The 25,036-nt window shown below is 34.4% G+C and overlaps 2 protein-coding genes and 1 long non-coding RNA gene across 8 annotated transcripts in view; 2 read left to right on the top strand and 1 right to left on the bottom strand.

Moving 5' to 3' along the window:
* The window catches only part of LOC137398898 (uncharacterized), a 194,923-nt gene that overhangs the window by 99,380 nt on the left and 70,507 nt on the right, over nt 1–25,036 (bottom strand). The gene's annotated exons all lie outside the window — the stretch shown is intronic.
* LOC137398899 (sulfotransferase 1A1-like) overlaps nt 1–25,036 on the top strand; it is a 209,476-nt gene that overhangs the window by 134,579 nt on the left and 49,861 nt on the right. The window contains exons 4-6 of one of the 6 annotated variants that reach the window (XM_068085067.1): nt 13,746–13,955; nt 15,553–15,605; nt 16,333–16,388. The exons of the other annotated variants lie outside the window; for them this stretch is intronic. Of the exons in view, the coding sequence (XP_067941168.1) occupies nt 13,746–13,864 (119 nt within the window). The 3' untranslated portion in view covers nt 13,865–13,955; nt 15,553–15,605; nt 16,333–16,388. Of the gene's footprint in view, nt 1–13,745; nt 13,956–15,552; nt 15,606–16,332; nt 16,389–25,036 lie in introns of those variants that run through there. 6 annotated transcript variants of the gene reach the window in all.
* LOC137398904 (uncharacterized) lies at nt 6,680–10,813 on the top strand. The gene is made up of 3 exons (XR_010979050.1): nt 6,680–6,784; nt 6,911–7,070; nt 10,800–10,813. It is a non-coding gene; the product is annotated as an uncharacterized lncRNA (long non-coding RNA).

The raw sequence follows: 25,036 nt of genomic DNA, 5'->3' as shown, positions 1-25,036 counted from the left end.
TAGCAATTGTAGAATTTTGACTCCTTCAGTACATTTTAGTCCAAATCATGATATTGGTACTTTACGAGGTACACTTGAGAACATTTTCAAAAAGCCCTATATCATTGAATAGGGTGTGCAAAAACATTCGTTTAGGTTTACCTGCATTCATAACTATCTTCTAACACTGCTCTCAATAATATGTGACAGACATGATTGTTGCTCTATCAATGACATTTGATCCTAGGTCATGGCTTTTGTTTATGCGTGTCATGTAACTGGTGTATGAATGTCACCAGACCTTACCCAACTCATATATTGTGTATCATCATGCACCAACTCAACTAAGGCTAAAACTAATAATTTGTTTTTAGTTTGTGAGGCCTGTACTGTTAATAATTTTTAAAGCCATCTAAATAGTTCCATTGAAGTAGTTTCTGATATTTCTGCTCTGGGAATCCATAAGAAAACATTCTGCCCAATCTGTGTAATGATCTTAGTTTTTAACCTGTCCTGGCTGTACGCCAATGGTCTATAAATAGACTAGGATGACTAATTCCTATCAGGTATAATTAGCCTGTTCATAACTCCTTTTGTTCCTATCACTAGTAAATCTATAATTACAATGTGATAAAATAATAATTTTAGTGCTTCTATTTCATTTTTGCAGATGTGCTCTTCTTTTCCACGGATTTTTCTCTTTCAATGTTGACAGCCTATGTGGAGTTCAAACAAGTTAATGTCTAATCAAAATTATCTATACACCATGATAATGACGGATAGATAGGATACTAACATCATATGTAAAGGTTAGTCAGCAGTTGATGCAGTCTGTTATGAGAATAATGGTTAGTTTGTACTCATCTATAACATGATTAAACTAAAATGGTTACCAGAAATGATGTTTATATGACTTTACTAGAGCGTGTAAAGAAGCAGTGCGTATGACAGCAAATGACTTGGTTAATGTCAGACCATAGCCAATAGAGTGTTTGGACAAGCTTTACTATTATTACATAGCATACTTGGTACTAGCTCACTTAGTCTGAGGATTGGAATCGCATGTACTTGTGTGCATTCACTTAGTATTTAGTGTATACAATGACTGGGAAATCAGTTGCTTTCTGTTGCCAAAATCCTGTCTTGATGTGAGTTCAATCATTATGTTTCCATAATGAGCCAATTCGCAAATCATCCGAACGGTGGACCTGGCAAAAATCTGGAAGTCAATCCAGTTTTGTTACTCGAAAATCTTTATCTTATGTCATATTTGTAAATGATGGAATTAGTACTTTCAAATGATTCACAAGACGATGCCGTACACGCTATTCTATTGTAAACCTTTTCACTCCGCAGACATTATTCTGATTGGAGTAGTTCTAAACGTGCTAATGTTCAGAATGCTGCTAAGTCTGATGAGATTGTGCCCCTAGTTATTGACCGAGGTGTCAATAATTAGCAGCATAGTTCTTTTAGCTTTCTCATGTTTTTCAACAATGCATTGGCGTTAATCCGATTCACACAATTGTCTATTAAAACACCATTCAAGGTTCATCGAAAAAACCGTAAATTGGCTCAACGTGCGCACAACTCCAAATCAGAAACATAAAAACAGTGAGTATCTCCAGTAGCTTGAACTTACGTAGCTCAGAAAGTATTATTTCAGAGTTTCCCTTTTTGTGGGTCAATTCATTTCATAGAAATGGTTGTTACACTTTGTGCTCATTATTGTGGTCTTAACTCAAAAATCAGTTGTTTGATGTTAATGAACTAATCCGAAAAATAATCGGTCAAAAATCCTCTCTAAAATAATACTAATATTGCCAAGATTGCATTTGCATTGATATTTATTTTTCAAAGGTCCAGTTGGTTTCTCTACATTTTTAAATATATTTTTGAATGTGACGCTAATACTAGCCTCGTAACTCCTAACTTGTAAAATTCATAATAGTCACACCATCTAAAACTCAATAGGGCACTTTCGTTAGAACTTTTGTTCTCAATAAATTGTATAATGATCTATCTGATTAGAACCTCATAAAAGTACCCTCGCACGTTTTAAGGATAAATGATTTCAATGAATATGCTCGTAGATTGTTGTCTGGAAAGCAATATAGCAATGTGTGTCAAAAATCAGCCCAAGTGCTGGAGGCTATCTGATTGAACATTACAGCAATCACAGACAACGCCTGGCTTCCAGGTAGTATTATATAAACTCATGAAATAATACATATCAGATAATAATAAATTATAATATATGAAGATGGATTGAAGATGTTCACTGTGTGATATTCATTGTACCATTTTATAATTTACTCAAACAGTAAACAACTCTCCAACCAAGCTAGGCGAGTCCTTTGGCTGCATGCCAATTAAGCTAGTTGGCCAGCAGCCAGTAGGAATAAATACTGTTGTAGTAGTGATTGCTAGCTTGAGAAGACCTCGTGTCAGACACAATGTCTCAGCTGGTAACAGGACCTTCTGTTGATCACAGCATGCATTTTAAATCATTTGCGACAGACTAACTTTCACGGGATCTACCTCAATTATCAGTCATTTCTCAAAGCATGTTATAAATTTATTTACATTTAATTTAAATTAATTTTCACTGTGCTATTCATTGTGCCATTTTGTATTTTACTCAAACAGTAAACAGCTCTCCAACAAAGCTAGGCTAGTCCTTTGGCTGCATGCCAATTGAGCTAGTTGGTCAGCAGCCAATAAGAATAGATACTGTTGCAATAGGGTTAGCTGCCTTGAGAAGACCTCATGTCAGGCACAATGTCTCATCTGGTAACAGAACATTCTGTTGATCACAGCATGCATTTTAACTCATTTGCAACAGACTAACTTTCCCCGGGAACTACATCAATTATCAGTTATTTCTTAAAAAATGTTATAATTTAACTTACTACTGCAAAAACAGAATTGAAATAAGTTTCCCAATTAATTTTTCAAACTGCCACTCTTTTTTTAAACGGTATAAAGTTCAGATGGAGACTTCATATTACATACACGCAAACATATGTTTTTAAGAAGGCAGTATTAGAAAATTTCTGATTTTCGAAAACCTTTACTTGCTGAAACAAAGTTAAAATTTCACAAGATTAATAGTAAATATTTGAGTGTTTCAGCTAGAACTATTGTTTTGCTACATACGATGCAAAGTTATAAATAATATTTTTTCATATATAACGGTTAGCTATGAATGTAACAATCATGAAACTCCAATTTCAAACTTGTCCTGCCGAGTAGCATGCTTCAAACCAAAACGTAGCAAATTTACATGCCATTATAACTCAAATAAACTGTTATAAACATGTTTCAACAATTAGCAATATGTTCAAAAATTATATTCTTAATTTTTCAAACTTCATAAAACCGCTCTAAGAATCGATATGACCTTATCAAAGGTGAATGATAACTTTGTCCTCACTACGGGTTACTACCGAAAAAGCTCATTTCGATTTGAGCATAACAATTCAGATTGGCAAAATTTAAAGTTGATGAAAAATTTCAAACACTAAAAATAAGTTTTTTAATTGGTTTATACGGTCTTTCACTGTCTTTCCACTTCTGAATCTGCATATTTACTTTTGGAATTTAAAACATTTGATTGCTATCGATAAAATTGAAAATCGCCACAATGATTTCTGGTTTAGGTAGACATCGGTATGGGTTTACTATTTTGGTTATAACTTTTGCCAAAGATATCATGGAGGCAAATTTGTAAGTCTTTTTTTCTGGTTGCCAAGGAATTTTACTTCACACTTAGTCATAGGTTTTCTTCTATAACTTAGAAACAATTGTCCATGGAATGGGTAGATTTTCAAGGCAAAGTAACTAGCTTTGGTAGCCTAACTACGAGCAAAGTTAGGTCCTGATAGTTGCAAATGAGTTGAGTAGAAAAATAGTGGATGTCAATCTACATGTATATCAATATCCTAGAATCAGGTAATCTTCCCAATGTTTTATTCACAATATGAAAACGGCAACGACCGGTATAACAAGTCAATTTTGTTCTTTGCAATTTTTACTCAATGTTTCATGCTGGCAAAAGCTAGAAGCAGCAATTGCGAATGATGCGCAAGCTAATCCACTTTAAAGATTATTCACATTTCGTTATTTTATATTTTGAAATAGTGCTGCTGAGTAAGATAAAAGGGATCTGCTATGACCTCAGGTATAGAATTACTCATATTTTTACCAAAGCACCCACTTTAATTTGCGACTTGGAAATTCCATTGAAACATCATGCAGTAACTCACATGCACACAATTTCAAATATGCATTTATGGAAATATAGTCTATAGCAATTCAAAAGTCGATATGACACTACTATAAGCTCCAAACATAATAATAACTTTTTCCTAGTGACTTTCACTTCATAAGCAGATAAAATACAGTCAATTCCTAACAGGTTTTATATGCTTGTCTACTATAACAGTACAAGTGTTCAAATTGATTTACTCACAAATTTAAATTTATAAAATTTAAAATCTGACTGGAATTGGTTTCTACAACATTGTTTTGTTTAATTACCTTGACGTCATGGACTATCACAGTTGGAATGGGTTTTATATTGGTTATCAGAATAGATTTTAAGATAGAAACACACTAATATAGACTTCTTACATGGTGGCATGGTTAACTAAAGGTCACACCTTAAGAGTTGTTTTTTACATACTTTATGTAAGCCAGGAACACAGAACTTTTTCATTTCTTGCTCTGAGCAGTTACTGCAATGGTAGTATTAGTTATTAGGTACATAATGTTGTCATCAGGCCCATATTTCCTAGGACGGCTGGGTGGTAGAGCCACCCAACTTTTTACTGAATCTTGCCGGAGTACTAAGAATTGCGGTCTAAGCTCATTCAGTCTAGCTCTAGCACAACTAACGCTAGAGCCCTAAAGCCTGGTTCCCATATACGTCGCAAAGCACCGGCATTATGTTTAATGTTCACATAAAAGCCACATCGTTAATAATATCGTAAACATAATTGCGTAATCAAATAAAACATTCGCACGCCATGCCGTTCTTATAATGGTGACCTTTACCCGTACAGTGCATTTCGGGAAGGTTTTGCCTGCGGCCGTTTGCGAAATTTGAACAGCGCTAAACTATTGCGATGCCGCCGGCAACTACCGGCGATCCTCGGCGGTCCTCGGCGGTCCTCGGCGCATACGTTCCCATTTCATCGCTAATAGCCTGCGGTGTGCCGCCGGTGCTTTGCGACGTATATGGGAACCCGGCTTTATGTAGCCGCTCCGGTTCATTGGTAGTTGCGCTCTAGCACAATGAAGCGGAGAGGCTCACTTAACTAGTATTGGTTTTGCCTGCCACTAATGCAGTGCGTGAGAGATCTTTTTCTGCATCGAAACGAATCAAAACATCAATGAGGAGCACAAAGGGACAGGCTGGTCTAAATAGTCTTGTAATATCACACAAAGGCTATACAAAGTTATTGAAATATATACAGAATCAGTTGTGAAAGATCTCTGCCATGGACACATTGACAAGACAAGAGCTATTGCAAAAAAGAAGTAATAGATCTTGTCTGTCAACGTCCCTAGAAGAAATTGGTAGTGTCATCAGTTTTGTACCGCTCGCTTGTTAAATAAAAAAGGTTTACCTGCCATGAACCACAAGCATTAATTTATGTAGATTTTGATGCTTATGATTAATTGCATTTATGCATACTTTGTGGTTTGTTTATGCTTAAAAAAGTGCACAGTGTTGGGACACTGCCCTAAACCCTATTGGGGGCTTACACCACTCCCCCAAACTTTCAGGGGTTCATAACTAGTCGTCTATCATTTGCAGCCCCAACTAGCAACCAGAGAATACAGGCCTGCTTGTTATCCCCTCTGCTCATCAAACATACTCCAGGTCCAAAATGGTGAATGGTAGATTTTATAGATGTTAAACTTATATAGCTTTGTAGCAGCTTGAGAAAAGGAGTGAAGCAAATATTTCTGCTATCAAAATAGTTTGCGTTAAAGCCACGGCAAAAGTATATCCCTTTGGCTGACTTCCCTCCTTGTTTACCAATATTGATTTTCAGCTTTCCGGTCAACTATATATGCTTCTACAATGGCTTCAATTTTGTCATAGCGATTGTCTAGAGTACCAAAATTCAAGCTAGCAAGTTTTATTAAAAACGCCGTTTATTTTATTCAGCATTAATTGTAAAGATATTCATTTAGGATCTACTATCCAATCATGACAAAGCAGCAGGAGTAAATATCAAGCACTCCTAGTAATTGTACACCAGTGTTCATCACTATGTATAACAATAAATACTGGTTAATTAATACCTTTAAACTTTGTTGGTATTAGCTTGTCTGGTTGTATTCTGCTAGTAGACATATAATTTCTAACTAAAATTTTTATGCTAAGATAAATGTATGAAAGGAAATTGTATTGCAATCTCTCTTTCTCATATTTTTTCACTCGCTGTTACACATAGGATTTTACCTATGAACTTTTCCCACTGTACTTTCAAAAGTCCTTTAGCAGTTTCTATAAATATGAGCATGTACTGCAAAATTATACAGTCAAACTCATTTGCATGATTGATATTGTATGTTGTTGAATTTTTTAGATATTTTTGAAATGTAAACATTATTATTTGTGAATTATTCTTTTGAATCACTCAGTGATTAGATGATGCAGTGATTGCCTATGTTTCTTGTTCACAGATACACGAGCAGTGATAGGAATGTATCACCTCTGTTCTACATCTGGTAGTATTCTCCTTGATTTCTGCAATTACTTCTATGGATCATCTTACATAGGCTGGAAGTGAGTCAAGACCTTATGAATATATTAGTAGTTTCAGGCTTACACTCTCCATCTCACCAGTAGTAGCATTTTACCCCATAGCCTAGGATGAATAATTTACTAAATTTCTATATTGTGATCGTGTAGGACACCTGGGTGAGCCAGTGCAGAAGCACTATGCTGTGCAGACAAGCGGATCATGTTTCCATAGAGGGCTGTAATAGAGTGATGGTTTTGTATATCCTTATGTCAACCCATGTCTGCGTATGAAGTAACAGAATAAAAAGACATTGTACAGCACGCAGAAGTGCGACTAGATTTTTTAGTTTCCCAAAACTGGCTGAAAACTAAAAAATTCTGTTTTTGCAGGCTGGCCAATAAGCAAACCACCATTATCTAATCCCACGAACAAACCAGAGTGAAACGATTGATTGGGAGAATTATGATAAATGCACATGTGCACACAATTCCCGAAAAATTATCCGTTAACGGCTGTCACCAAACCCTTGCAACGAAATTCAATCAGCACAGTTAACTATTTTTCAGTAAAGTCGTTTGAGTATAACAATGATGCAAAACGCATATAAACCTATTTAAATATGTTACCAAGCCTTTGAAAGGTTACCGCAAATTCCTAAAACTAACCCATCTGATCGGATAATACACAAATAGACAGATTAATTTGGACGAAAAATAAAGCCGTGTGACAGATAGTAGACCTGTTTACTGTGTGTCTACTGTTTGTCTACTGTTTGAGGCGTAGACCGATTTACAGGTACGAAAATGTAGTACACAGTTTATCAGCCTACGTTTTTGTCCAATTACCGAAGTTTTTTCAAATTATCTAGAACATCAGCCAGATTTCTTTACATCTTATCTACAAGGTAGGGCGTTACTACAATGTCCTTTTATGACAAGAATATTTCTTTATTTCACTCAAGTTTGCATAAAACTTCCAGACGCGTAAATGCCCATGCTTGCTCTCTGCTACATATCGCTGGCGAAACCATTCTACATTCATCACAACACAACCAACTTTTAAACTGTATATTACACATCAGTTTGCCGTTTAACTTTTAATATTGCATTTCAGAGATATAATAAACATATTTCTATATTGTTGGCATTGTTGTTGTTAGGTAAATTACGTACAGTAGGTAAGGTCTACAGCTTGAATAACCGCTTGAATTACAGCTTGGTAATATTTATTTTACTATTGTAAAACATAAGTGTGAGATAGTTAAATATTTATTTTATTAATATTTATTTCTGTTACATATCATTGTCAAAACTGTTCTGCATTCAACACAACCAACTTTCAAACTGTATATTACAATATATTTTACTTGTAATATTGCATTTCAGAACTGTAATAAACATATTTCATTATTGCTGTTGTTAGATAAATTACGTACAGTAGTTTAGGTCTATAGCTTGAATTGATATTTATTTTTACCAACAACCAACTTTCAAATTGTGTACTACACGGCAGCTTGCCATTTTACTTTTAATATTGCATTTCAATATAATAAGATATTTAATAAACATATTTCATTATTGCTGTTGTTAGTTAAATTACGTACAATAGGTTAGGTCTACAGCTTGAGTTAATATTTATTTTATTATTGTAAAACATAAGTTTGAGATAGTTAAATATTTATTTTATTAATATTTATTTATGTTACATATCACTGTCAAAACCGTTCTGCATTCAACACAACGAACTTTCAAACTGTATATTACAATATATTTTACTTTTAATATTGCATTTCAGAGATATAATAAACATATTTCATTATTGCTGTTGTTAGTTTAATTACTTACAGTAGTTTAGGTCTACAGCTTGAATTAATATTTATTTTTACCAACAACCAACTTTCAAATTGTATATTACACAGCAGCTTGCCATTTACTTTTAATATTGCATTTTAATATAATAAGAGATATAATAAACATATTTTATTATTGCTGTTGTTATTTAAATTGCGTACAGTAGTTTAGGTCTACAGCTTGAATTAATATTCCCACGACCAAACCAGAGTGAAACAATTGATTGGGAGAATTATGATAAATGCACATGTGCACACAACTCCAGAAAAATTATCCGTTAACGGGCGTCACCAAACCCTTGCAACGAAATCCTATCAACAAATTTAACTATTTTTCATTAAAGTTGTTTAAGTATAATAATGATACAAAATGCACATAAACCTATTTAAATATGTTACCAAGCCTTTGAAAGGTTACCACAAATTCCTAAAACTAACCCATCTGATCGGATTCTAAACAAATAGACAGATTTTTTTGGACGAAAGTCGCCACATAACGCTTGAAAAGCTTGGATTAATAGAAGTTAAGACCGGAAATTGACACGCCGTGCGACAGAGAATAGAACGATAAAGTCTTGCGAGTTTCACGAAACAAAACGTGCACTTTTCACTAGTCTATAGCATTTTTGAATTGCCGAAGGTTTCGGCAATTAACATAGGAGTACAGAAATCGTTTCATTCTTGCCGATTTCAATTTTTTCATTGCCGACACATTTGAATACTTTCGCATTCTAACTGATGTCTAACGCGGTGTCAGTAAAGCAAATGACGATGATATATTTTTAACGTTTCTTATGAGATTATTACAATAATTAATTATAAGTTTGGATGACTACGGAACAATGACTAGGTAGTACAGATTTTCTAAAAATCTATATAAATATCACAACTTCGTGATATTGTTAGCTATGCCGTTTTGAAATGTAAAAAAAATTGTGCTTTGGTTTTATATTATTATTATATAAATAATATTGGTTATTCTAATAATATCAGTGCTTTTTACTTCTAATATTGGCCAATATTACATTTCTCTTTTTGCAGGAGAGGTATAAACATGTAATCTTTTTATTTCATTATTGCTATTTGTTGCATATTATAACACCCACACCCAGTACATTACAGCTACCATTGCAGTTATCCTATTTGACTGCTAATATTGCATTTCTCAACCATCAGTACCCTTTCTTTTTCCAATATCACTTTGGTCGTGGGCTGTACGACAGTGGAATTTCTAGTATAAAATATAGTTATCAAAAATATATGATGCTAATTTTGCATGTTGCCAACGTGGAAAGATTTCACTAGCAGAAATATGTGTAGGTCTATGTTTACAATTTTTCATTTTGTTTTTCCCGAATGGAAAATGAAATAGTGATATTGTTCCGCAAATTATGACTGTAAAGAAAACCTGTTTTTTTGCTTTTGCAAAATGATAGCCTGATATTCTAAATTTATAGTTGCAAAGCTATGGTAGAATCGGTTAATTTTGTAATCCGTTGTCAGTGTTTAGGTATAGGGTACTAAGGTGAACCATTATAAATCTCTCTTGGGTATGCTAGGGTATGCTGGCTCATCTAAAATCATCCAATGTGTAATTCTGTATCCTGATCACAGTGTAATTAGTATGGCTGTAACTCCTATGAAATTTTAATTTATGTTACTTTTATGTGTAATTATAATAATAGCATGTATATTAAAGTCAACTGCACTCATTTCATACATCAGTTGTACAGATTCTAGCTTGCCCATAACAGCTCGTCTTGTTTCTAAGGTGTTTCTAATGTAAATGGCAAGTTTTTTTGTGTATTTCGTTGTTATGTAAACCTATGCTATATTACTTCCCTTGGAAGAGAACTGAATGGCATGGTGCGTTAGAAAAAAACAGAAAAAAGCGAATAACAGGTTTGTTAAGGAAATGGGCATCAATTTCCTTCAGAAGTTCTGCAGAGAGAACTTCAAATTAACATGTTTCAGCATTATGATTTTAAAAGATGTGTGTATTTGTCATATCATTCTGATGTGTTGCCTTTGAGAATAGTGGGAGTTGTCTTTTCCTGGCTGGTCAGGACGTGATTGGGGCAAGCATGTAGACAACTCCAAGTTGATCTTTAAACTTAGTCTGGTATTCAACAGATTAAATTGATTTGATTGGAAGGCGATGTGTTTAAAATTAGATTTTACCACTTCTGCTCTGTACTAATTTGCAGATTCTTCTAGCACTAATACATCCGCTCCTGAGCTCCGTTCCATGTCTACAACTACTACCACTTGCAGTAAGTATGGCTGCCTGTCAAAGTCACACTTTTATTGCTGGTTGGTTATCATATGCTTGTTTTACAGACTAAATCTGATCATAGTTTTTAAGGTTTCAATCAAGGACGCATCCATTGCCGATTAGCTTTGACGTTTCAATTATAGAACTTTTCATTGACTTCTATCATCCGAGTTTAAATCCTAGAACTATTCATAGTCTTTTAGCCAGTTGCTAGTTGCCCAGCTATATTTGCTATTTGCCAGTTTTTAGTTGATAGCTTGAATTTGCTAGTTGTCCGTAAGTTAATTTGCCAAAACATATTTGCCAATTTTATTTGATAGTTGCTTGCTGTGCTGTGCTAAATGCGAGGATTTACTGGCTATTTAACAGTTGCTAGCTCTGATTTGCTAAATGCTAGTTATTGTTTTTACTAGAACATTCACTTTGTTTGCATTGTTAATAGGTAAGCTAATGCAGCATATTCAATTTCTAAATAAGTTAAACATTACCACAAAACAATAAGGAGCTATTTGAACGTCTTTTCAAGAATCATGTTTATTCAAAACTCACTTGGTACTTAGAAAGTCTGTTTGCAGATTGATTCAAAACTAAATACAGTGAAACTCGGCTAACTCAACTTTCACATGACCGAGAGAAAGTGTTTGAGTTATCACAGCGTTCAAGTTCATGAGAACACTGTTTCAAGTGCATGTATTTATCAGTACATGTATAAACAATATATAAATCAAAATCATTGATTCCTTGTTGCAAGTTAAAGGGCCTCTCGTGTAACGATTTAACAAGTTGTATCAGAAAGTATAAATATTTTCCTATTACTTGAGATTTGTTTGTTTGTTTTAGGTGATGTGACTGTCAGCACGTTTTCAGATTAAAATAGGCAAAACCTGATCGCCGTTGAAACATTCAGAAAAAAGACACACTTTTCTCTTGAGCGTTTTAACAAGAAACCAGTTTTGTTGATTTTTTTTAAGTTTATCATACAGTTACCTCGCTTCTCCTTGCTTACGAAGGGCTCTCCCCAAGCCTATGTTTTTTTCTTAATTTTATTTTTATGCACAGCTTTAGAAAAGTCATTAACAAAAATATTTTGTCGATAGTGTTAATAATGACGCCTAAGAACTACTAAAAGTTGATGTTTATCTTTATGGCTAAGAATAAAGTGATATTCTAAAGAGATAACAACCCTCTTGGTAGCCGTCGGGCATAAAACTATTTAAGTTAACAATGTTAAGGTCGAGTTATCTAAAGCAATTTATCATTGAGTGGGAACAGACCAAACAAATCCGCTAGAGTTAACCATGTGTTCGAGCTATCCGAGGGCTAGTTATCCGGGTTTCACTGTATTTACAACACTTCAAAATTAAATATGATATTCTAGTCATAACCTCAACTCGATTGTGTCATTCCAACATTTTTATAGAAGAAATGGAAGTACCAGCACATTTTAAAGGTGGCAGGACAAGTAACCAGTAGATCACCAGTGAAGGTGGTTCTGTAAAAATCCCAGCCATGACTGTTGATGCTGATGTTTTATGAGGAGTTGAAATGCTACAAGCTTAAGTCGGATAACTTATTGTTGACAAGCTACACAAAAATAGTAGGTACAAAATCTTAGGTCAGTAGTTTGAACTTTCACTGCGGTATATCTTTTCTTCTCATAAGGAAAAAGATCTGATATAAAGATGTTTCATTGCTACAGAAAATTAATCTTTACTAATAAAACCCACTTTTTTATTATTGTGTGTGTGTGTGTGTGTAAGTGTGTGTATATGTGCATATGTATGTGTGTGTCTGTATGTGTGTGCGTGCGTGTGTATGCGTGTGCGCGTGTGCGCGTGTGTGTGTGTGTGCGTGTGCGTGCGTGCGTGTGTGTGTGTGCGCGTATGTGTGTGGGGGTGTGCGCATGTGTATGTGTGTGTGTGCGTATGTGTGTGTGGGGTGTGTGCGTGCGTATGTGTGTGTGCCATGTGTGCCTGTGTGTGGAATGTGTGTGCGTGCTTGCATATGTGTGTTAATACTTAGCGTGTGTGCTTGCGTGTGCGTGAGTGTGTGTCTGTATGTCTGTGTGTGCGTTTGTACATGTGTGCGTGTATGTCAGTCTGAACTAACATTATCTGTTTCCCAATTTTTCAATTATTTTAACCAAACTTGTGAATCTAAAACCAAAAATCTAATTTTCAACTGCATACAGTTTATGCTTTCTGCCAGGTTTCTAAAAATCGGTTTCAGAACTGCTTGCTATGAAATGTGATTGGTTCCCATGAACCATCCTCTTAAACACTCACCTGCTCACTCTCTGATTGAAAATAAAAAATGTACCGAGCATCGCAAGTCTTACTGCTAGCGAGTTTATAAAATATTACCTATTAGAGCCCAGGCGAGGCTGCATATTACAAAGTAGAGTACAGAGGGGTTTCTGTATTCTCACAAATTAGGTAACATTTTTATGACGAATTGGAAGAGGTTTCAACAAAAGCCTAATCTAATTATTAACTGCATACAGTTTTCTGTATGCTTTCTGCCAAGGTGCTAAAAAATATTCGGTTTCAAAACTGCTTCCTATGAACTCTGCTTGGTTCCCATGAACCAGCCTCTTAAACACTCACCTACTGACTCTCTGATTGAAAATGAAAAATGTCCCGGGCATCACAAGGCTACTGCTAGCGAGTCTATAAAATATTACGTAGAGCCCAAGTGAGGCTGCATTTTACAAAGTAGAGTACCGAGAGGTTTCTGTATTCTCACAAATTAGATAACATTTTTTATGACTTGAAAAAATTGGAAGAGGTTTCAACAAAAGCCCAAATATTAACTAGTTCAGTATCAAGTAAATTTTCATAAAAAGTCTCTCAACTTACGAATTTAGGAAATATTTCAGGAACCAACGTTAAGTGGGAGACTACGACCATGGTATTTCAAGGAACATCTGAATACATGGAGTCTAAATGTCTCTGCATGATGGACCTGCTTCCTGTTTCCTGTGAACAAACTCGATGATAACAAACTCTTCCTCTCTCTTAGAGTGATCAACACATGTTACAAATTTGATGTCTGCAAGACACTTAAGAAAGCCTGGAAACTGTTCCCAGTAAGAGCTTTTACTTACTTGTTAAATCATAGATGAACTTCCACTTTAGTTTAATTAATCGGTAGAAGCGCGCTGGCAGAGCGAAATGTTGCAGGATAAAATCTTCTGCGATGCAATCATTTTTTCCACCTGCAGCATTAGCTTTGGACAGCCATGACACTTATTATAGTGAACGTTCTCAGCTTAAACAGGTCTTTTCTGACAAGAAGCAGTATGACGTTAGTTTCTTTATAGCTGCATGATAACGCAAGTAAATATAGGATTCATTAAAAAAAGCATTTGCATGTATATCAGTTCCTTATACTGAAACTAGTATTGATGAACTTTTAAACAACATCAGTAAATTTTAATATAAAAAATATAAATGTCTTTTCAAATGTTGGCATTTGTTGATTATTTAGGAGATCTGACAACTAGGATGTTTCAAAATTAGAATCTCTCATGGCACTCTGGACTGCCAGGTTAGTAGCATTTGCTATAATAAAAGACGTGTCTATCATTTGAAGTCACGTTTTGAGGTTGCGCAGCAGATTGCTTTGTTCAGGAATAAAGCCAGCAACATTTGGCATATCCGCCTATGATACTTCCCACCTATCATACTCCTACCTGCCCAATCATTCTCCTACAGTAGTTTTAAAATTACTAATATCTTTTGAGCCTGGTGTGCTGTGAGCAATCTACAGGTATAATAACAAAATATTAAATTATTCTGTAATGCCAAGGAGTGTTGATTGGTTCATTTGTTAATGTTAGTCTTCAATGCTGAAAGTTGCATGTTTGAATCCAGCATAACTCTGTTTTTGCTAACCTCCTGCAGTGGCAGGCTCCAACTTTTAGCCAGTAGCTTTGGCTAGAGTTTGGAGCAATTGGTGAAGCGGTTCACATATCTATCTACAAAGCTGATGGCTAAGAGTTGAAATCCTATGCAATACAATCTTACTTACATCAAACTGCAGCTTCAGACAGACATGATTCTTATTATAGTAAACATTGAGCATATAGTTATTCTCTGCACTTCATTGGCTTCCCTATGATATTATACGGTATTGGAGTCTGCCAGGGTATGTGTATTTTAGGTAATAAGACTGTGTATCTCCTTCTGTCTGTCAGAAGCTACCACTAAATGTAAAATATTCTTTCCAACAGAATTTGAACCCATGAGATTCGGCATAGTAACCCAACATTCAAACACCCAAACTAATCCATCACTCAAACACTTTATGGAATGTTTGTGCAAAACCTTATTTTCTGCGCTTTATCAGCCCACCGTATGAGCTGTCATAATTCTCTCACTTACGAAACACTTTGTATATTAGTTTAAGCAGTTCCAACAATAACTCTAACTGATTAAACAATGTTTGAAAAGTTAATTTTTCTTTAAATTACATTTTTTTATTAAAACAATTAGAAAAAATAATATCTCTCCACAGTTTTTATTTACATGTAATATGTAAGTCTGTGTTTATTGTTACACTAACTGAATGTAAATTAATTATCTTACTGCAGCCATCATTGTCTACTTTGTATGTATAGTTTTATGTTTTTTTTTAAGGATTTATGGGCTACATTCTTTCTACTCTATTATTCTGTATTTTAGTTCTCGGATATCTAAAGGATGTTTGCCCATCGTATATTCACAAGTCTCAGATGGTAAGGTTTTAAAGATATTCATTTACTACGGTAGTTGTATTTCCATGTATGAAATTCTTTTGTATCCCTTGAAAGTTACCAAAATCAGTTATTATGAAGTTAAGCACATTAAAGCTTTGTTTAATATGTTGCAGATGAATTTTACTTAACAAAAGCTAAATAGCCATTTTTATAGTTTTTTACAAATAACTCTTAGCCATCAGCAATTTTAAATAAATTACTATTGCAAGTTTTCTTCAAATCTTTGATGTTTTGTTGTTGCTTTTTCATGGACAAAGCAACTACTAATTTTATAGCAACCTAACTCGGCTAGAGGTTATATTTATTATGAGAAGATAATTCTAATTTTCCTTTTGAATTGTAATCATTAGATGCAAGGAATCGAAAATTAGAAAAAACTCATTTTATTGTATGTGTGCAATAATTTTGTTGTAAATGTAGAGACTTAAATTAAATTCACTTTGCTCAGTCTTTTAAATTAAATTTAATAACTTAAAAAGAAATTTGTCATGCAATCACAGTAAGTAGATTTGTCTAGCGGGAATCTTTATGTGCGCTACAGGGTTGCTATAGGAACTATGAGTTTTCTTAGTAACATCATACAAGTTAAAAACCCAAAATAATTTCAAGGTATTTCCTGTGAATTAGAGTCTAATGACTCTAACTGCATATTACTGAGTTCAGTTTTGACAAGAAACTGAAATATCATACTGTATGTTTTGTTTAGCTTGTAGTGAGACATGATTGAACGACAAGTTGGAAACATAGAAAATATGATGCTGCGCAAATATATTATATTAGTTCTTCACGCTGACGACGTGTCATTCGAGAACTCATTTTGGTTTGTTGAGTACATGTGGAAGATAAAGGACCGGGCCACACATTCACCTCATTTGTTATGAAGACGTCATTTTGGTAAGTATGATCTGCTAATGAGTGTTATTGTATTCACTTTTAGCTGATTGAAACCATTTTTGCGCTGGTGCTACTAGTATGAAATACTAACTCTATGGAAGAAGACAAGACAACTCCAATGTGCTATTTCTTTTGGAAAACTTCACTAGTTTTTTTGATAACTTTGATGCGCAAAATAGTTTTTATTGTATTTGCTTAGATCTGATTAAGACTAACTTTGTGTTGGTGCAATTAGTAGGCAGTACTAACTCCATGGAACAAGATAAGATAACTTTGAGGTGTTATACGTTTTGAAAACTGAGTGGTTTTGATAAGTTTAATCTGCAACGAGTGCTGATTTGTGTTTACTTACATATGATTTCGGCTAACTTTGTGCTGGTACTACTAGAAAGCAATGGTAACTCTATGGAAAAAGTGTAAATAACTCGAATGCGCTATTATTTTGACAAATTTTTTGATAAAGTTGGCAACTTAGACTTAGCTTAGAACTTGGAAACTATGAATGTCTCTGCTTCAGCTTATGTTTTGTTGTGGTAATATGTATGTTTTAACAGCAAAGCCATGGTTCAAGACTTATTTCTGTAAGAAATCGATATTCAGGTACAAGAAAACAATACATAGGTGATAGCTGATAAATAGAGAGATGGATTTGATAGATAGATGAGAAGGATAGATGACAATGGGTCTATCAAATAGAATTTTGAAGTATGGGAGTGGGGGTGAATACTACAAAAAACAACATTAAAACAAAAAATAGCATCATTTCAGAAGAAAGTCATAGCAAAACAAGTTGGAAGATGAAGAATGGGACTTTGCTTTCAATCCATCTCATCTCGATTGGAATTTCTAGAAATTTACTATTTTATAAAGGAATTAACTTATGTCATATAACGTAATTTGGGTTTGAGATGTTTTTTGAAATTGATTCTCACTAGAATTCGTTTCATTAAAAAAATTTGACTGTCGAATTAGTCAAGAGGGGATGTTAAAGCTTAAAATTTGGTGTCAAATGTTTGTCTTGTTCACAAGAACTTTTTTGCCATAATGATAGCACTAGTATTAGTAATCAATAATTATAGATAATATTTATACCTTATAATTCAATGAGTTAAGATTGAATGATTAGCTAGCCTGTCAATTAGCTTCATGATTACTAATAGCCTTAGTCCTTTATCATGTAGTTCCAACAAATATAATTGTAACCTTTCGGAAATGCAACGCAAGCAATCCTGTCCTATTATAGAGCTTGAATATTAGCTAACATTCACACTAAAGAGCCCATCTGTAATAAGGCATCGTTATTTTAAATGAGTGGCAATTGATGCATTTGTAAAAGTATAATAAAACTTAATTAGCAACCACATTGATTTGTCTAAAAGAAATCAATCAATCCAAGTTTCAGCTGAAGACATCATTCTCCATAAAGATATGTCTCAACGCTGACAAATGTGTCACTGCGATTACCTGCTTCGTGTTGGTAATTGGAGACTATTCAAAATTATCGATCCTGTAAAGTTCCAGTTGTTTAGAAGCTAATAGAGACTCTTTGTGCACTTAGTGCTAGTTTAAATTATAAAAAATGTAGATGTAATAATAATATAAGAAATATTAGTACATGAAATTAGTAACTAGAAGCTTGCTATTCCTACCAACTAACTTCAGATTTAGTCACTTGCGGTTCGTCTGCAGGAGATTGAGGATGTTGATTAAGGTGAAGGGTGAATAAAACATAATAAATTTTTGATCTTTTGCGCGTCTCTTATTTATTTATGCTATTGTACATTATTGCTAAATTTTCATAACTTCAACAAAAAATTGTCTACAGGTTGACTTGCAACAAAATTCACAATACAGTGATTTAGTACCAAAAGATTTACCATGTCTTACTCTGCCGTTTTGTAGGTGCACAATATGTGAAAATGTGATTACAAGCTCTTGAAAGGTCAAAAACGAACCGTTTATCGCCGCCATCACGAAACTGCCATAGATTGGAATTGGTTTATTTGTCTGACATAATCAACTCATTTGGTTACTGTATTAGCACGTGATGTGCTCACATGAATTGAAAGACCAATAAAAAGCTCAATAAAAAACCTCTTGTAGCACTAGTTTATGACAAACACTTGGAGTTTTATCGCAGGGCCTGTATCAAATATAGAGGCTTGCTACTTTTCAATTTTATTACAACCCATCCTTCCTGCCAAACAGCGCAAACAATTTTTGCAGCATTTCTTGATCATCATAGGTTACCAACAGGCTTGTCATGTTTGTCAGAGAATGATATGTACTCATTCGAGCTAATGTCAAACAATTAAACAAACTTTTACATTAGGTTATAGGATATTAGCGCTCAGAGCGACAGCGTTACAATGATGATGAAATAGACGCAGAAAGACAATATACATGGTTTTATTAAACCCGTGAAGTATATTTGTAAAAATATTTTGACGAATGAGGTTGCACGAAAGTGTAAACAAATGCCATCTCGTTCAACTACGTCCCATTTGAGACAATTTGGAAAGAGATTCTAATCTACGACAGTTTTGTCACGAGATTCTAATCTACGACAGTTTTGTTAATCGCAGCCGCACAGGCGGCGATTAACTTTTCATTTTTGAAATTTTAAGAGCTTGTAATCACAGTCCCACATATTTTGCATTTACAACACAACAGACTGAGACATGGTGAGTGTTTTGATACCAAATAACTGTAATGTGAATTTTGTTGCAAGTCAACCTTCAAAGTACAAAATGATGCTAAGTATTAATACTTGTTATAGGTAGAATACTACGGATCATGGTAATGGCTGGAGTATTAGAGGTCATTGTTATGGCTAGAGCACTAGATGTCTTTGTTATGAGTGGAACACTAAATATCATGGTTATGGGTGGAACACTAGAAGTCATTGTTATGGCTAAAGAACTACAGGTCCTTGTTATGCTTGCTCACAAGTATTAACTCAATTCAATTAGTTTCAATATTATTAATACCTCATAACCTTGTTAAAACTCAGCATTCGTCGTTCTGTAAGTTGTTAAGTAGACACCTAAAGTCATGTACATAACTGTGGAACCAACAAATGAATTTACACCAGCATCAATGCTAGTACAGCATAATGTTACTTCATTTTAAATTCAGGAATTGTAACTTGTACATAGCAGGTGTTGCGTTTTGGCTCCTCCAGTACCTTTTTGTATTGTGTCATGATATTGTTTGATAGTTGGACCTTTGTCTGATACCCTACTCATACCTTGGTGAGGTACACTTTCAGTAAGGTGTGCATAGGGTATCTAGGGTATTCATTGAGTTATCTTCTAACACTTCTATCCATGATATATGACAGACACAGTGGTTGCTCTATTAATGACCTTGGGTCCTGGGTCATGGTTTTTGCTTACGCATGCCACGTAACTACGTAATCAATATCACCAGACCTCACTCAACTCATATATCATGTATCATCATGCACCCACTCAACTAAAACTAAAACTAATTATTTGTTTGGAGAGCTATACTGTTAGTCCTTTTTAAAGCCGTCGTGACAGTTCTATTGAAGTGATTTCTGATGTTTCTGCTCAAGAATTTGTAAGCAAGAATTCTTCCCAATCTGTGTAATGATCTTAGTTTTTAACCTGTCCTGGCTGTATGCCTGTTCGTAACTCTTTTTGTTCCCATCACTAGTAAATTTAAAATTACACTGTCTTAAAATAATATTTTTAATGTTTTTATTTCATTTTTGCAGACGTTTTCTTCGTGTCTGCTAAATTTGCCTATTTAATATTGAGAGCCTATGTGGAGTTCCAACAACTTGCTGTTCAATCGAAGATATCTACAAACCATGATAATGACAGAGAGATAGGATACTAACATCATATGTAAAGGTTAGTCAGTATTTGATGGAGGGTGTTATGAGAATAATGGTTAGTTTGTACTCTATATATCACATGATTAAACTAAAATAGTTACTAAATAAAGGATGTTAATATGATTTTACTAGTGCATGTAAAGAAGCAGAGTATGCCAGCAAATGACTTGGTTAGAGTCAGACCATTGCCTATAGAGGGTTTGGTCGTGCTTTACTATTGTTACATAACATACTTGGTACTAGCACCCTTAGTGTGAGGATTGGTATCGCATGTACTTGTGTGCATTCACTTAGTATTTAGTGTAATGGATGCTTGTATACAATGACTGGGAAACCAGTTGCTTTCTGTTGCCAAAATCCTATCTTGATGTGGCTTTAATCATTATGTTTCCATAATGGGCCACTCCGCAAATCATCCGCAGGGTGGACCTAACAAAAATCTGCAAGTCAACCTCCTACTGTTACTCAAAAATCTTTATTTTATGTGTCATATTTGTAAATGATGGAATTAGTACGTCCAAATGATTCACCAGATGATGCCGTACACGCTATTCTATTGTAAACCTTTTCACTCTTCAGACATTATTCTGATTGAAGCAGTTCTAGATGTGCTAATGTTCAGAATGCTGCTAGGTCTGATGAGATTGTGCTGTTAGTTATTGACCTAGGGGTTAATAAATAGTTATTGACCTAGGGTTCGATAATTAGCATCACGGTTCTTGTAGCTTTATCATGTTTTTCAACAATGCATTGGCGTTAATCAGATTCATGCAAATGTCTATTAAAACACCATTCAATGTCCATCGAAAAAACCGTAAGGTAGCTCAACGTGCGCACAACTCCAAATCAGCATAATAAAAACAGTGATAATCTCCAGTGTGCTTGAACCTACGTAGGCAAGAAAGTATATTTTCAGAGTTTCCCTTTTTGTGAGTGAATTAGTTTTATAGAAATGGTCGGTACACTTTGTGCTCACTATTTTTGTCATGACTTTAAAATCATTTGTTTGATATTAATAAACTAATCAGAAAAGTAATCAGTCAAAAATCCTCTCTGAAATGATACTAGTATTACCAGGATTGTATTTACATTAATATTGATTTTTCATAGGTCCAGTTGGTTTCTCCACATTTTTAAATATATTTTTGAATGTGACGCTAGTGATAGCCTCATAACTCCTAACTTGTAAAATTCTTACTAGTCACATCATCTGAAACTCAATAGTGTTTTTTAATGCTTTTGCTTGATATATAGTTTGTATACTGTTGTACTTAACTAGCATTTGTTAATACTTCAGCCTTGATGTATTGGTGCTATGGTGCAGTGCAACTAACTATAATTGAGGCGAATCTCTTGCTCCGTTAGGTGCGTGTGTATAACTAACTTTATTACAGCAAGACATCAGCATATAAAGTCTTACAATGATGATGATGACATGATGATGACATACAATCAAAACATACAGGCAGCCACAGTTGATGGAAATAACATTCAGCATCCTGGTACAAGTCTAATGAGCTAAACAGCAAACACAACAAATAGGGCACCTTATAACTTTTGTTTTCAATAAATTGTGTACCGATCTAACTGATTAGAAACTCCCTCCTTTTTTTAAGGATCAATGATTTTAATGAATATGCTCGTAGATTGTTGTCTGGAAAGCAATATAGCAATGCGTGTTGAAAATCTGCCCGCATGCTGCAAACTATCTGATTGAACATTACAGTAATCACAGGCAACGCTTGCCTTCCTGGTAGTATTATATAACTCATGAAATAGTTAAACTCATGAAATAATACATATGGGATATTAATAAATTATATTAAATGAAGATGGATTGAAGATGTTCACTGTGCTATTCACTGTGCCATTTTATAGTTTACTATAACAGTAAACAACTCTCCAACAAAGCTAGGCTAGACCTTTGGCTGCATGCCAATTAAGCTAGTTGGTCAGCAGCCAATAGGAATAGTTACTGTTGTAGTAGAATTAGCTGGCTTGAGAAGACCTCATGTCAGAAGCAATGTTTCAGCTGGTAACAGAACCTTCTGCTGATCACAGCATACATTTTAACTCATTTGCAACAGACTAACTTTCACGAGATCTACCTCAATTACCAGTTATTTCTCAAAGCATGTTATAAATTAATTTACAACTGCAAAAAACTGAATTGAAATAAGTTTTCCATTCAATTTTCAAAACTGCCACTCTCCTCTTTGAAATGGTATAACATTCTGATGGAGATTTCATACTACTTGCAAGTAGACATGTGTTTCAAGCAAGGTAGTATCAGAAAGTTTCTGATTTTCAAAGACCTATACTTGCTGAAACAAAGTTAACATTTCACAACAATAATAGTAAAAATATAAATAATTTAGCTAAAATTATTGTTTTGCTACATACGATGCAAAAAAAATAATTTTTATATATAACAGTTAGTTATGATCGTAAAAATCATGAAACTCCAATTTCGAACTTGTCCTGCTGAGGAGCATGCTTCAAACCAAATCATAGCAAATCTACATGCCAATATAACTCAAATAAACTGTCATAAACATGTTTCAACAATTAGGAATATGTCCAATAAGTCTATTCTTGATTTTTCAGGCTTAATAAACCACTCTAATAATCGATATGACCTTATCGAAGGCGAATGATAACTTTAGCCTGATGACGGGTTACTACCAAAAAGGCTATTTTCCATTTGAGCATAACGATTCAGATTGGCAAAATTATAAGTTAAGGAAAAATTTCAAACAACAAAAATATGGTTTTATTTGATTTATGCAGTATTTCACTGTCTTACCACATTTGAATCTGCGTATTTACTTCTGGAGTTGAAAAAAAATTGATCGCAAACGATAAAATTGAAAATTGCCACAATAATACCCGGTTTAGGTAGACGTCGGTATGGGTTTAGGATTTTGGTTATAACTTTTGCCAGAGATATCATGGAGGCAAATTTGTAAGTTTTTTTTCTGATTGGCCTGAAATTTTATTTCACACTTAGTCATAGGTTTTTCTTATATAACTTAGAAACAATTGTACATGGAATGGGTAAATTTTCAAGGCAAAGTAACTTGCTTTGGTAGCCTAGCTGAGAGCAAAGTTAGGTCCTGATGGTTGCAAATGAGTTGAGTAGAAATATAGTGGATGGCAATCTACATGTATATCAATATCCTTGAATCGGCTAATCTTCCCATTGCTATTATTCACATAATAGAAACAGCAAAGACCCGTAGGTCAAGTCAATTTTGTTCCTTGCAATTTTTACTCAAAACTCCATGTTTGCAAAAGATGGAAGCAGCATTTACAAATGATGCACAAGCTAATCCACAATAAAGATTAACCACATTTCTATAATTTCTATTTCAAAATAGTGCTGCTAAGTAAGATAAGATTGCTCTGCTATGACCTCAGGTGCCGAATTACTCATGTTTTTTACCAAAGCATCCACTTTAATTTGCGACTTGGAAATTTCATTGAAACACTCATCCTGCAGTAACTCAACAAGCGTAAAAATTCAAATCTGCACCATCCGCATTTATGGAAATATAGTAGTGTATAGCAATTCAAAAGTCGATATGACACTGTTTGAAGCTCCAAAAATAATAATAACCCTTTCCTAGTAACTTTCACTTCATAAGCAGATAAAATGCAGTAACATCCTAACAGGTTTTGTATGCTTGTCTACTATAGCAGTACAAGTGTTCAAACTGATTTACTCACAAATTTAAATTTATAAAATTTGAATTCTGACCAGAATTGGTTTCTACGGCATAGTTTTATTTAATTACCTTGACATCATGGACTATCATAGCTCAAATGGGTTTGATATTGGTTATAAGAAGAGATTTAAGATAGAAACACACAAATATAGACTTCTTACATGGTGGCATGGTTAACTAAAGGTCCCACCTTTAGAGTTGTTTCTTTCACACACTTTATGTAAGCCATGAGCACACAACTTGTTCATTTCTTGCTCTGAGCAGTAATAGTAGTATTTATTATTAGTTACACAAGGTTGTTATCAGGCCCAAATGCCATGGGGAGGCTGGGCGCCAGTGCCGCCCAATTTTTTGGTGAATCTGGCCTGAGTACTAAGAATTGCAGTCTAAGCTCGTTCAGCCTAGCTCTAGCGCAACTAGCAATGAAGCGGTGAGGCTACATAAGTGCTCTAGCCCAACTAGTGGAGAGGCTCACTTATCTACAGTAGTGTTGGTTTTGCCTGCCACTAATGCAGTGAGAGACCTTTTTCTGCATTGAAGCGAATCAAAACATCGATGTGGGGCACTATGGGACAGGCTTGTCTAAATAATCTGCTAATATTACACATAGGCTATACAAAGTTGTTGAAATAGATACAGAATCAGTTGTTAAAGATTTCTGCCATGGAAACATTGTCAAAACAAGAGCTATTGCAATATAAAAGTAATAGCTCTTGTCTGTCAATGTCCCTTGCAGAAAGCTGTAGTGTCATCAGTTTTGTGCCGTTCGTTAAATAAAAAACAAGGTTTATCTACCATGAAACATAAGAATTATATTTACATGTATGTAGATTTGATGCTTATGATTAATTGCATTTATGCATACTTTGTGGGTTGTTTATGCTTGAAAAGTTCAGAGCTTTGGGTATCATTTTAATTACTTC

This window comes from Watersipora subatra, chromosome 6, assembly GCF_963576615.1.
Source record: "Watersipora subatra chromosome 6, tzWatSuba1.1, whole genome shotgun sequence".
In the NCBI taxonomy this organism is placed as follows: Eukaryota; Metazoa; Bryozoa; class Gymnolaemata; order Cheilostomatida; family Watersiporidae; genus Watersipora; species Watersipora subatra.
This window is presented reverse-complemented; position numbering and strand designations above follow the sequence as displayed.